The sequence below is a fragment of the Osmerus mordax genome, chromosome 27 (assembly GCF_038355195.1).
Source record: "Osmerus mordax isolate fOsmMor3 chromosome 27, fOsmMor3.pri, whole genome shotgun sequence".
NCBI lineage: Eukaryota > Metazoa > Chordata > Actinopteri > Osmeriformes > Osmeridae > Osmerus > Osmerus mordax.
In genome coordinates, this window is record NC_090076.1 from 6,227,053 (window position 1) to 6,242,070 (window position 15,018).

Sequence of the window (15,018 nt, forward strand, 5' to 3'; positions counted from 1 at the left end):
TCTTCTTGAAGATGAGCAAATGTAGGTAGCCTAGCTGTCTCTCTCATGGCCAGTTGAGCAATGCACCCTGCTGGTCCAATGCTCATGGTCATCCCCCCAACGCCATACAGGACCAAAGTTACTTTCTCACTGCGCAGCCCAAGACGGTCAGCAGCCTTGTGGGTAATATAGTTGCTATTGGACGCCAGGTCTATAAGAGTCCCAATCTTCTGACCTGCGTTGGCTGTTATCTCCATCAGCATTAGAATGACTGGTAGCTCAGAAAGTCCATGCTTTTCCAGCAAGTGAGAGTTAGCATCAGTCTATCTGCTTGTTCGCATGTTCCCATTGGTGAAGGCCTTTTTGCACCTCTCTGCCATCTCAGGAGATAATTCAGACATAAACTCCTCCTGCTCAGCGGTCAGATAACGCCTACTCGCACTGCTCCTCTGATAAACATCACTTTTCTTGGTAGAACAGAGGAGGTAGTGATGATCAGCAGAGCCTCCCCTTCTGCACTCCTTGTTCCTGCAGAGGTATGTGTCTCGGGCTCTGAATGCCAGCCAAGGCACCTTTTACATACGCCAAGCCTTTTCAATGTGGCCATCTTCTTAGGGATTCCAAAAGACTTAAACTTCCTACAGAAGAAGAGATTATTATGATGCCTTTCTTCACCGCACAACCCACACGTACCCCCAAGGTCCTTCTTCGTGGCCTTGGTGGAGGCAAACCTCTGCTCTGGCCTTTTCGCAGGGTAACTGGCCATTTTCTTCGGTACTTTGAGTTGCTCCAGCCTCTTCAGAATGCCTTCCTGCTTCTTCAAAAAGGTGAGCAGCTTGTCAAAATGGTTGTCAGTAGTCACATTGTTGGCAGCCTCTAGCATATGTGAGCCAGTCCCTTTTCACAAAGTCCGGAAGCTTACTTTCTATTGTCTTTATGACGAGTGGATTCTTAATTGCACCAGTGTTCGCCAACTCTGTAAGGTCTGTGAGAGCCGTTTCGACAGCCTGGATCAAATCGATGACCTTCCTTGGCTCATTCCCTCTGACAGGTAGTATTTTGTCGAGGTCTTCCAGGATCTCAATGGCTATGAAAGTCTTATTGCCATACCTGTTCTCGAGTATTCTTAATATTTCCTCTGCAGAGGGGTAAGTTGTCAGTGTTAGACCTTTTACAATCTCGCTCTCAATGCTGTCCAGAAGTTGAATCTTTTTTATTTCACTTGATCCAGTAGGTTTGCCTCGTCTCTGCAAACTCTCCCAGTCCTTCCTGTATCTGTGGAATTCCCTCCTCTTACCATTAAACGTGGGGAGTGAGGTGGGTCTCATCCTCACAAGGGGAGTAAATGGTCTAGGAGTCAGAGATGCCCCATTCCTCCTGGTTTCTGCAGTCTCCTCTGCTCGCCGTGCAGTGACGAAGTCAGCCTTTCTCAGTTCAAGTTTTCTTTTCATTCTTTTTGTGTTTCGAATCCTGACATTAAGCTCCCTCCTCTCCTCTTCTGGCATCCAGCGCTCCCAAGCCAGCATTGTGTCTATGACTTATTTAAGCCTTTTATCCAGAAGACTCATGGGGACATCATAGCCTTCAACATTGATGCTCAACACAGGTAAGTCACTCGCAACTTGTCCAATGGCCTCGGCCTCCTCGATTGCTGCATCAACTTGCCTGCCATACCTTAACCACAAGTGATCCCGTACAGGTACGATTTTTGATGTGATTTGTGTAAAACTTGCAATCTGAGGGAGACTGCATCCCCCTCGGATTCTTCCACATCTGGTACTTAAACGGTTTGGATAAATACATGGTCTTCACAGTTAAATAATTTAAAACGCCCAAAATGCTCATAATAAAAATAATGTTATTGTTGATTGTGTGAACTAGCTGGGTTTGCCGTTGGGTTGGCACAGCAGCGGAAATGATTACATCTGTTTTCCGGTTCGAATGCTGGACGCTCCGCATAACCCCTATCATGCCAAATCAATGCAGCGGAAGTCACCGGTGCAATTCACCTGGTGCGCCCTCTGGTGTAAAGACTATTCAAATAGAAAACAATAGTAGAAATGGATAGAAATAAGAGAGGTGAGGCAAGAGGTTAAGGTTGCCTCTTTCTGACAAAACAGTGTGTGTGCGTGCGACATGTTAAACATTGGGGAATAAAGTCAAAAAGTTTCATTTAATTTGATTAATTCAGTAAATGCAATAGAAAAAGAAATATATCACATCTAAAACCGCTGCCCATCTAAAATTTCATGTTCCATTTCCCATCTTGACGCCATTACAACTTCCACCCAGAAGGAATCCCCTATCCTCTTAGTTCATTCTGCAATACCTTCAGGTATTATGAAGAATATCTTACAGTAAACATTATTGAGATTGAGAAACAGCAGTTGATGCACTATTAGATTCGTTAGCATTAGTCAGTTATCCCTGGAACAAAAACAGCTTTTTCAGTGAAGGCAGAAGCTCATTCTTTCATCCTGACCAGGCCCAAAAACTACTGTACAATATATTTTCAAACATCTAGTGTTGTCCTTGAGACTGAGGAGCAACAACATAATTTGACCAAGGTCTCACCCACACACATACATACAATTGGATTGATCAGAGCTAACCCCAGCCAGTGTTTCTTTTCATCACAGTGTAACAGTATGATACGCCACCTAGTGTCAAATGCCGTAACATACAGCACCGAACCTCAGCCAGCTTCGGCACATCAAAGCTGTAGTATTCATCTAATGTCTGGCTTTTACAGTCCTCCTCTAATTAACACTCTTTCACGGTCTCTCAGAGTCCTCCCTTCCTGTATCAGTTCCGGTTGCTTCTCTCAGGGGATGTCTTCCTCTCTGTCCAGGCAGATGTCCGCCAGTGTTTTGAACTTGGACCCCAGCGAGTCCAGGAAGTCCAGGTTGTCCCTGTCCCCGAGGTTGCTGCAGCAGCCCACCGAGCCCGCCGGCGAACCCTCTCCCTCGTAGCCGTACGGCGTGAGGAGGTCGTCCGCGTAGCGTTCCTCCGCCTCATCGCCAAAATACCCCAGTTTCTGTCGGGCGCAGAGAAAGACACGTTCAATCGCAGAAGGCACATTTCAAATGGCAGTTTGTCATCTATATATAACCCAGGACTCAAAACAGACGGGTAAAGAAGTTCATATAATCCATGATCATCATTCGTATCCATTAGGAATAGTGTCGTTGTTTTGGAGTGTACCTTGTCTAGATAAAGGCCGTTGGTCTGCCATGTGTAAAGAGCAGAGAGCTGGGACTGTTTGAGCAAGGCAGCGTCGGTGTAGGTGGCGCCCCCATACCGCCCGGAGGAGTAAAAGCCCTTCTGTCCCTGAGACAGGGAGTCCCGCATGCTCGTCTGGTAGAAGCTGTTCTGGTTCATCTGCTGGCCAATCAGATGCTGATTTATCTGCTGACCAGTCTGATGCTGGCTGACAGGCGACGTCGCCCCCATCCTGTCCAGGAATCCCTTCTTGAGCGAGCCGTCGGCGCTGTCGCAGGTGGGGGGGATGGTGAGGAGGTGGGCGGACTTCTAAAGGGAAGGAGCGAGGGAGGCGCTCAGAACAATGGCTAAACTCGCCCCCGCGCGCGGCGAAAAAGTCGTGAATAAGAGAGACGAGAAAAGGTGAAACTGATCTCACCACTTCCTCCCCCGGAGCCTCTGTGTTGGACATCAGCAGCATTCCGCCACTGGAGTCGTCGATGTAGACCTTCTCCCCTTTCGTGGTGCAGGCAAACACAAAGAGGATGCCTGGAAGCAGGCCGCGAGAAGGTTAAATATCATTACTGCCAAACCACCAAACACCAGGTCTCTGATGCACCCATGTGGCTTGAAGGGGATCGAGTTGGCCGCAAGTGGCAACATCTGGCCCTTATTTGTTTTCGGTGACATTCGACGCCACTCAACAGAATACAATACCCAACGTTCCACAGTCATCCGCTGTGTGCATGTGTGTCGTGTGTGTGTGTCGTGTGTGTCGTGTGTGTGTGTGTGCCACTCACACAGCAGCAGGAGCAGCAGGAGAGCCAGCAGCATGGCCAGGACCCCCCACACCCCCAGCGTGGCAGAGCTCCTCTGGGGGGCGCACTGTCCCCCCAGGCAGCGGCACACACGCACCTGCACCTCTTGGACCCCGCCTTGGCCCTGCAGGTCGCTCACGCGCACGGGCACCCGGTACAGCCCTCTGGGCATGTCCGCCGCCTGCTCCAGCACCGCCGAGTTGTCTGGAGAGAGAGAGAGAGTGCAAAAGAATTGTATTAGAAGTCGGTCGAAATGGAAGGGTGACATTTCCTCTGTTTCCCTGACATTTCTGTTGGCATTTCCTCCTCTTTCAGAGGCAAGCACAGACCTGGTCCTTCCCCATACACGGGCCCTGGACACCAGGCCATCTGGGCTAGCATGCTGCGGAGAGCCACTGCTGGGATGTGGAGTGTGTGTGTGTGTTTGTGTGTGTGTGTGTGTGTGAGATGACGACAGGGCTCTCCACACTGCTCCCCTCCGCCTCAAAGAGACTCTGTCTCTGAACTCCATTCAGAATCAATGACACACATCTCTCCAGAGCTGGCTCTAGTAACAGGCTCGTGAAGATATCTACCCTGACGATACATTATTAAAAGCCTAATGAATCATTGATTGAGGAGAGTTGAAAGGCATTTGTGGATGTGAGATCTTTCTCATCTGAATAAATGGAAAGTGGATGAATGGCGCCCAAGGGCTACATTAGGGGGTCGCTAAACGTCACACCAGTTGATCTGTAGGTTTTAGGCACACGGTTCGAAATGCACGCCGCACATCGGTTTACCGGGGGGAGGGCCTGTCCTGCCTCGAAGTCCGCGACACTTACTCTGGATGCTTCTCAGCCTCCATTTCCCATCATGCCCATCTGGCAGCTGGAAGTTGAAGGGGGTGGAGTAAGGCGGGAGGTCCGGGTCCACCGCCACGATGGTGACGGAGCCCCTCCCCCCGTTCGGCTCCTCGCACAGCACCAGCTCCCCCTCGTCGATCTTCGGCACGTTGTCATTCACGTCCTTGATCAGGAGGGTAACCGTGCCGTTGCCTGACTTGCCACCTGGGACACGGAGAGGAGACAATAACGGGAGGGTCAATGGGTCAGGGGCGTCCATTTGTAGCTTTAGAGAGAGACTGAGAAGGGAACGTCTCCTAGTTGATGATCCCCCTATAGGGCATTGATGTTTAGACCCTGATGAGCGCTGATGGACCGAGCGTGGCAGGAATGTCCCCCTGCCAAACCCTTTCACAGTTATCATGACCAGAACAAAGAAACATCTGTTGTTGTTGAAATGTTTGAACAAGACAAGAAAAGAACCGGGTTCCACACCTTTAAGAGGACTTTCTTCCATAACACACCCAGGTTTACAGGTCAGAATAACCCTGCTCAGCTAAGTAGTGAGTGAGTCGTGAGTCTTATGAGCAGGTAAGTCAGACAGACAGTGCAGATAAGATAATAAGGAGGCAGATGAAGGTAGGTGGGTGCGGAATGGGCGGGGCGGCTTCTTCAAAGGGTATAACGCAAGATCCCCTGTGCAATGTGACAAACGCTTGGATTTTCACATTTTCAAAAAGAAAGAACTGTCGGAAAAGGCTTCCATGGTTCAGAAGGCTTCTACTCACTCTTGTCCACTGCTTTGATAGTGATATTGTACATGGCGTTGGTGACCAGAGGAGATTCCAGGTCGATGGTGTTGGCCACCTTCAGCTCTCCTGTGTTTTCCCCAACATTGATCCACGAGCCGGGGTCAGACACTCTGTAATACCTACACACAGCACACACACGGAGATATGGAGTGGGTGCAGGTCTGCACTGTAATCCCTATAGTACACAGTAACAAGACACACAGTGTTAAATCCTACTTTACATTTCCGTTGTCACTATTAGCTCTCACTGTGGAATCTGTGTTATGGTGAAGTTACGATCTATCCTGTTCCTTCACAGTAATACATTTGTAGACTATTCGATTCAGTTCAGTTCAATGAAACGAAACGCAATTCGATTCATGTCTAGATGTCCGAAACCACCTGATTCCTACGGTGTTCTAAGGGTGTTGGCAGGGGCACAGCAGGGGGTACCTCATCCCAGCGCTGCTCTTGGTCTCAGGGTCCAGGGCGGCATAGGTACTCAGTAGGGTTCCGTTGGGTGTGTTCTCATTGACCAGGAGCACCAGGTGGGGGGGGCTGAACTCGGGCCCCTCGTCCACATCCCCCACGCTCAGCTCCAGGGGGATGGAGACCCAGGAGGCAGACGTACCCGCCAGAGGGGCCTCGTTCTGGGCCGTCACCTTCATCTTCACCACCTTGCCCTTCTCATAGTCCAGCGGCTGAGGGTTGAGGAGAGGAAATGAGGTCAGACTTCCTTTTTAGCTTTTGAATTGTCCGGCCTGCATTCCAGAGTCCCTGCCAAGCTCTAGTGTGATAAAGCACTTGCTTCCATCCTCTCACACATTTAGCACCCAGTTAATGGAGAGCACAGAGATGTTGTGACCTGCTAATAATAGCAACTCGCACACACTCTTATCATTCCTGTGCAATTACACACACACACAAACAATGCATGCACACATGCAGTCGCTGACGCACAGTAGCAATCTACGTAGACACACAAACCACACACACATTGGGCAAATATGCCAGAGGAAATTCCCAGCTCAGCCCTCCAAAGAGCTGATTAGCTCAATTCTCTCAATGATATCAGAAAGCTCACATATTCACAACCCATTAATCTGTGTCACAATCTCAGTCTATGCCAGACTCTTATTGTTTCACTCGGCGGTTTAAACCTTTCAGTTGCGAGTGCGTGTGCCTGCGTGTGTGTGTGTGTGTAAAGGGCCTCTTTGTCTGTTATCTGTCTGTTATGTCTCACCTTAATGACAGACAGCAGGCCTTCGTTGGTTTCAGGGTCTGTGTCGATCCTGAAATTCCCGTTCTCGTTGCCCTCAGTGATCACAAACTTGGCATTCCAGTTCTTGGTCTTCTTTTCGTCCTTATCGTCCACAGGAATCCGCAGGACCAGCACATCCGCTTGGTTTTCGTCGATTCTCGCCTTGTACTGCGAAACACAGCCACAGCATTTCCTTAACGCAATACCGCAAAACATCCTGAGGTGCTACACGATAACTGCCTCCCATGAAAATACCACTAAGCAGGGTCGGTCTGGCCGTCGGGAGAGTCGGGAGATTTCCCGAACGGCCGGTCAAACGGCCGTGGCATAATGCAAAAAATATATATAATAATAATAATACACGGTCGTGGGCTTGTCTGCGTTTCAAAGTCCTGGGCTGTTATTCAGTCCCATTCCGACCTGCCACTAACCATTAGCCTCGGGCTTTCCACTTCTCTCAATACCCAACGATATGCAGGGTCTCAAACATATCCTCAGTCAGATTCTTAAGGGTAGGAATGATATAAAGCCTTGCCTCGTTACAGCTGTTTTCTGTAAATTTACATCACAAAACTGGCAGCCCAGAACTGGTTTGATTTTCACTGTATCTCCCTGTCTGTGATGGGCTGAAGACAGGTCAAGTCAGAGAGCTTGCATCATACACACACCACACATTATTGTGCTGTGAGATTTAATCTGATACGTTGTGTCCCATGACAAAAGACTTGCAGCCATGGCATTTTATGGATATATTCTGAACCGAACCTCTGACAGCGGGGGGGGGGGGGGGGGGGGGGGGGGGCAGGGTGAGGTGTGGGGTGGGAACCAGATACGCCAGATGTTTTGTTTCTGGGGAGTCGGCTTTGGAAACTGTTTGGGAAAGAGCGGGCTCTTTCAAAAAAAAAAGTGACAGGTGATTGAATGAACCAACTATCTATCACCATCATCATGGGCAGTCACAGTGAAACCACGCCGTGGGTGCCAGTAGTTAGATAAAGGTCATTGATCCCTCCAAACCACTAAGTTCAGCCCCGGGTTCATAACTTGAAGCCTGGAAAACTGGAATCAAGAGAGATTGTGATCTCGCAGCATTGCAACATAAGGGGGGAGGAGGGGGGGTTGAAAAAGTCAAAGAGCAGTTTTGGTACGTGAAGGAATGTGTCCATCTGAGTACCTGCCTTTGTCCCTTTGTATAACTCCGGTGCCAACCGGATGAGCGACCATTAGCATCGGTCTCTCCAGACGACAAGAAGGGGACCTACTGTGGCTTCTCTGAAGGTAGGAGGGTTGTCATTGATGTCCACCAGCGTCACGGTTGCCGTGGCGGTGTTGAAGAGGCCGTTCTTCGCGCCGTTCATGTCCCTGATCTCCACAACGACTTTGTGCACCACCTGAACCTGAACACCACAAACACAGATACCACACAGTTTAGCAATGTCTTCCACACAGCTAAACCAGCCAGTTTTACCAACTGCCACAAAGGCAAATTATTCTCCTGTTTTAACTGTTGTAAATCCAGCCAATGAATCAAAACATCAAAATCTTGATGTTTCGTCAGTGTGAATCTGCCTAGCAACAGAGCTTTAGGTAGGGTGAGGGATGAGGGAGGATGAGGGTGAGGGATGAGGGAGGATGAGGTAGGATGAGGGTGAGGAATGAGGGTGAGGAATGAGGTAGGATGAGGGTGAGGAATGAGGTAGGATGAGGGAGGTTGAGGGTGAGGTATGAAGGTGAGGGTGAGGGATGAGGGTGAGGGATGAGGGTGGATGAGGATGTCCGGGAGGCCCCACCTCTCTGTCCAGGTTGCTGGACTTGGCTATGAGCATGCCACTTTCAGGGTGGATGGAGAAGAGCTCGATGCCACTCAAGAGGGAGTATTTGATCTTAACGTGGAGGGTGCCCTTCTCATCCAGGTCAGTGGCAGTCACAAGTCCAATCTCAGTATCTACAGAGAGGCAGGCAAAGAGTCATGGGAAAGAGAGATGGAGAGAGAGACAGAGACAGAGAGACACTTGCGGAAGGACTTAAAAGATCTCTTTAAATGACTTGAGATACTTGTTGGCACACATTTTGAACACACAGGCACACACACATCGCCATGCTCTCACCAGGTCTACACTGCTCTGACACAGAGAACTCAAGGGGTCCAGAGAAGGTCGGAGCGTTGTCGTTCATGTCATCCACCAACACAGTGATGTCCAAGGGTCGGTCAGTCTCCTTCTTGGTGAGAATGTCAAAGACCCGAGCTGTGAACTACACAGTCAGATATGAGATACAGTCAGTATGACTCCATACACAGGTGTCGGAAGAAACTAGAAGACTTGCCCTTCATACTTACCACAATTTTTTTTGTCGCCTTTTTTATAGAGACAGTTGGAGACATGAAACCAGGAAGAGAAAGAGAGAGAGAGGGGGAAAGACGGGCCCCTGCGTCAAGGCCATGTGTTCCGTACTTACAACAAACTTGGAGTACTGCTCGCGGTCCACGGCGTACCACACCTTCACCATGCCAGTCTGCCTGTCCACAGAGAACAGCCTCATCGGAGCTAAGGTGACCCCTGGACCGCTTATCTCGTAATACACAGTGTAGTTCACCGTTGAATCAGACCCCACCTAGGGGAACGAAGCGGAGTAGGGGTTGAGAGAGTAGGAGAGATATTTTTCCAAATAAGAAAATGTTGTATAAGGGTATTGCTCATGGTCATTAGGAGTAGAGGAGAAAAGAGACGACAGGAGAGGAGAAACAGGAATAGAAAGAAACGTAGTGGTGATAGAAGCTAAGCTAGCCTAGCGAGGATGACGACAGGATGTTCTTACCAGTTCCACATCCTTGGGGAATGGAGGCACATCGTTTTCGATGATGTTGAAAGGCAGTGGGCTCCATCTCCTCTTGGTGCGCCGGAGGACAGAGGGATTGGAGCCTTTCTGACCAGGCATGCGATAGGGCGCCCTTCTGGGCACATGGGCTGGCACCTGGGGATAATCACAGTCACAGCTGAAATACACGACGTCTCAAATCAGCTCTCTGTGGCAGCAGCAATCCACTGGCATGGCTCAGGTGAATCACAGTCATTTTGTGGGCCTTGTTTACTTTTGGGAAATTATAAGGAAGATAGTCTCAAGAGCCTCTGAACCCTCCCCCTTCTCTCTCTCTCTCTCTCCCTCTGTTTCTCTCTCTCTCTCTCTCTCTCTCTCTCCTCACCTGCTCTGGGGATGTGGACAGGAGACGGACGTTGATCGCCCAGCGGTGTCCCGCCCCGTCCCACACCCACACCAAGAAGGACTTCCCCTCCTCCATCACCCTGGTCAGATGGATGGTGACGATGGTGCCATCCGCCCGCACGGCGAAGTCAGGGTCTGCAGAGACCAGCCGCCGACCCCCTCCATGACAACCTGACAAAGGCACTGCTTGGCCAACACACACACACACACACACAGAATAGTCAGCACAGAACTACTGTACCTACTGGGTACACAGATTCCCATAAACAGACAGGCATGGTTCTGTTTACTGACAGACAGGCTAAAGGAGGTACGACCAGAGACTAATAAGAATGGTGTTCCGTACCTTCAGAGACAACATAGCCAGGCTGGAGCTCTGCAGGCACAACGGCTTGGATTGATTGCGGAACACACGACTCAACAGGTGCTGGTATGAGCTAGAAACAACACAAGAGGACAAGGTTAACCCTAACCAGTTACTTAGTCAAGGTGGCTATTGTCTCTGTCTCTCTCTCCCTGCAAGAAGGTACTTTCCTTCTCAAGGACCTAACCCTTAGACTGTGATGATTGGATAAGTCAAGACGGCTATTGTTTCTCACTCTCTCTCTCCCTGCAAGAAGCTACTTTCCTTCTCAAGGACCTAACCCATATGACTGTGATGATTGGATAAAAGTTCACAGTGACGTCACCTTTTCCCAGTCTAGCTACTCAAAAGTGTAAATCGTTAAAAGACTACTATGCTGTTATAGTATCCCCACACTGGTGTAATATGTGAACATTAAATTGCTGTAGGCTACCATTTACAATAGGCACAAGGTCTAAGCATTCACATGCTTTTTGCACTGCTTTCTGAACTGCAAAATTGTATCTTGCACATTTGTATTTTTTGTAATATTTGTATTTTTATATTGTAATTTACGGCAACTTATATTTTATTTTATTGTATATTTAATTTAATTCTAATCCCACTTAGTACTGCTAGTTTATGTACCCTTAGTATAGATAGTCCACATATTTAAATTTTAGGTCCCTATATGTTTATTGTATGCACCTTCCTGCCAAAGCAAATTCCTTGTCTGTGCAAACTTTCATGGCGAATAAATCCCATTCTGATTCTGATATGTGAGGGGGAAAAAACTACTAGTAACAACGTAAGTGACGAGACATCAGAGAACAATACGTGTCGGAGAACTCAAATCAAATTCCCTTTAAATATATTTGAATGCATATTGCACTGACAGCAGGTATACGATTCCAGATAACATGACTATCTTAATATAAGGCCTGAGACTCTCAGGCTGACAGAGTGATTTTACGACAGTCATGATTTATAGCCATGCAATACTATCTCCACAGAGATTCCTTTGTCTTAGTTCATTGGATCACCTTCGATAGTCCCACCTAGTGTCTACAAATCATTAACAGCCTTAGCTAAAGTGGTGGAGTAACCGAGCATTGGTTAAAAAAATATTTTCTGCATAACTGGAGAAAGCAACACAGAGAAGCTTGAAATTATATTCCTCTAGTCATTGGGAAAAACGAAAGCTATTTTGCCATTTACATATTTATGCAAAGTGTTGTTCCAGCTGTTTCTTTTTGCTACGACACTAAGCTTATAGGCTATTTGTTCCATACAACCCCATCGGTGGTTTACCAAACCTAACGGTACGCGAGGCATTATTCACTCAACTTGAACAGACATCAGTGCAACAATTACCTGCGGTTTAAAACAATAATTGACATCACTTACCACTGCGAGCAGGCTGAAGCAGAATAAACCGCCCGGGGCCATAGCGCTCGGTGAACAACACTTAACGGCGGATCTACCGTCCCACACAACTTGGAAGGGCGATGCCTCTCTGTGGGTGTGGGTTTCGACTTTCAACACCAAATTACGACTTCAGCTCACTAATATATTCAAAGGGTGTGTCATAGTCAGAGAACAATGTTGAGAAAGATCAACATAAGCTACGAGGAGGCCTACCGCTTCAGACTGAGATCCCTCCTTCTGTCCTGTAGAGGATTGTTTTGACTCCACCTCCGCTAAGCATGTTCCAAATGTTGTGCAGGATAACTTTCTCTCCTTGTTCGTGTGTTTGCGTGTGTGTGTGTGTGTGTGCGACATGTTAAATAGCATTTAAACGTTTTTTTTAATTATATACCCATTTGTAATCCCAGTGTTACTTTAGTTAACAATATGTTATTGTTATGAGAACAAAGGAAATGTTTACTTAAGCTGAGCGGGAAGTTTACTGTAAAACATATCAAGATAAAGAGTAAGAGAAAGAGAAAGAGAGAGCTCGGGCCAGAAGTCATGTAAACAACTGCAGTATCAACAGAAATGACCAATCCAACTAACCTGTGAATCAAACTCTGACTCATTTGGAATCAGACTCATGTCTATTCCACCGTCTGGTTCACACAGGTGACAAAGAAGAAGTTTAACGGTCAACAAAAGTAGGACGTTTCGATCTAGATTTAAAGTATGTTTCTGAGGACAAACATACAGTCTTTTAATAGATTTCCCCATTCCCCCAGAGACTCTGTAGTTGGCCTAAACTGCAGGAATGCAGGTCCATCCCTCTTTCTGGTGAAAGTGTGGTTTGAGTGTCTTTTGTGTTTGTGTGTGTGTGTGTGCATCCATTTGAGTGTGTGTGACTGTGCCTGCATGGCTGAGGGGCCGAGCAGGGGAGTGCAGAGGGAGTGCAGGGACTGTGTCCATGCGCTGACCTCACCGTTCACTCCTGCCTCCCCATGAAGATAAGACTGTGGGATTTCTGGAGAGTTCCGAGCCAAGCTGTGCAAAACTCAGCTGACGCACGCACGCAAGCTAATACAAGAGGAGCTGATCCGCACCAAATTCTTCACCGTGTTGCTTGTTTTCCATCTGGAATGTGTTTGAAAACCACCAGATCGTTTCTTGCTGTATTTCATAATAGAGTGGGTTGAGTGAGAACAGCAGACTGGCACATTTAGTCAGCAAGGTCATGGGTGTGTTTGTGCACTTCTTTTGTGTGTGTGTGTGCGTGTTGAGACTATGCAGTTGAATGGGTCGATATCCAGCTCTGCATTGTGAATGAGAGACATAACGTTTCTGAGGTATGAAATAGAACAAAGAATGACTGGAATGTAGAATTGTTTGCAAAGACTTTGGTTGTGCAGGGACAGAGCCAGGCACACAAACACACACACACACAAACACCCACAGGAGTCACAGGGTGGGGCAGACCCCAGAGACTGGAATTTAGCACTGCAGTGTCATGAGGAGAGTACGCTCACCCACCCTCTGCCTCTCTTCGTCCCCTTGTTCCTCCCCACCCCACCCCTCCCCTGGTCTCTCCCCACCTTTCCCCTGGTCCTTGCCCACCTTTCCCCACCCCTCCCCTGGTCTCTCCCCTGGCCTCGTTCCTTCCCTCTCGTCTCCCCCTCCCAGCTCCACCCCTCCAGCCCCGCTTGTCAGCCCTCGCCCCAGGCTCCTGTCCAGAGACCAGGTTATCAGCCTTCCACAGTGTCCAATTACAGAACGAGAAAGGAGGAAATGAAACGATTTGCTCAGACGGAACGTCCACTCTAACCAGTGACCCATGACAGCTAGACCACTCAGCTGAGATCTGCTTTAACAGAAAATAGCTTATAAAGTTCTTCAGGGATACTTGATTCTGTGTACCCATGCTGAAACATGATCACAGATGGTAATGGCCTTTGATGAGTTGACATGACATGGCAGTGATAAGTGGAAGATTTCTGTCAAGACAAATGATTCAGTTCCAAAGGATGTGTCCTTGCGGGACTCCATTCATCTAACCACACCCTTCACTTGACATGACGGAACCATTACAAACTGTCACACCTATTTATCAAACCTGAGCAGAATCAGAATGGGTTTTGTTCGTCATGAAAGTTTGCACATACAAGGAATTTGCTTTGGAAGGAAGGTGCAAACAATAAACATATAGGAATCTAAAATGTAAATATGAGGACTATCTATACTAAGGGTACATAACTAGCAATACTAAGTGGAATTAGAATTAAAATAAAGTATACAATAAAGTATAAAAGAAAAGAGAATATAAGTTGCAATAATTTACAATAAAAAAATATAAAATGAGTGACCCTTTAACACATGAAACTACAGTTGGAGAGGAGTGAGCATCTGGTGGGAAATGCAAATATGATGTGACTGCAGACTCGACTGAAGACGTAGTGCAAGTGTTCGTCAACAAGTTGTGTGTGTAAGACATTCCTGAGAACTCTTCTTATGCTTGGTAAAAGCGAGAACATTTTTACACCTTTTGTAAGCTATCACAGTTTATTCAACCCTGACTTAGAATAACAGTTGTTTTAACGAGCACATTCCTTAATCCTAACGCTTTCCTTTTGAAATATTAAGGAATATCCTGATGCACACATTTTCATTTAATCGCAATTATTCTACCTCTCCTTGTCATCATTATGATGTTCCAGTAGAGGGACTCACAGACGAGATAGTTGGATAAGATGCATAATACCGCCTTCTAGTGGATGAAGAGGGTAACAGCACTCACAACTGTCAAAGCTAAAACAAGAAAATGACTTGGATGAAGCTGGACAAAATAAAGAATGAGCCCCTAAAAATGATATAAATCATATCTGGTTTTCCCTCAAAAATGTATAACAATAATAATCTACTGAGACAAATCAAACGTGTGTAAAGCTGGGACAAAAATGCTTTTTTACAAAGATGGCATTAGAGAATCTTAAAGTTCATATTTCTCAGTACTATTTAGCACTATGTACTGTCCATTCTCTATATCACATACTCTATGTGTATCTGAACCAGACATATTCTATACCTGAAGAAAAACAGTTAATACTGTCGCCCCGAAGCTAGCTACAGCCGTTACAGCATTAAACAATGTTGCCCAGTGCTTAAATGGCATGGG

The 15,018-nt window shown here is 47.3% G+C and overlaps 1 protein-coding gene across 1 annotated transcript; it reads right to left on the reverse strand.

Moving 5' to 3' along the window:
* Window positions 1-2,133: 2,133 nt before the first annotated feature.
* LOC136937038 (desmocollin 2-like protein) lies at window positions 2,134-11,991 on the reverse strand. The gene is made up of 16 exons (XM_067230774.1): window positions 11,847-11,991; window positions 10,443-10,533; window positions 10,077-10,279; window positions 9,692-9,847; window positions 9,332-9,487; window positions 8,983-9,127; window positions 8,665-8,819; window positions 8,137-8,271; window positions 6,857-7,042; window positions 6,067-6,314; window positions 5,611-5,753; window positions 4,823-5,047; window positions 3,981-4,202; window positions 3,620-3,729; window positions 3,184-3,510; window positions 2,134-3,016 (listed from the first exon to the last, which is right to left on the reverse strand). Exons 1-16 carry the CDS (start codon window positions 11,886-11,888, stop codon window positions 2,804-2,806), a joined length of 2,757 nt encoding a protein of 918 aa, XP_067086875.1. The 5' UTR covers window positions 11,889-11,991; the 3' UTR covers window positions 2,134-2,803.
* Between the last annotated feature and the right edge of the window lie 3,027 nt (window positions 11,992-15,018).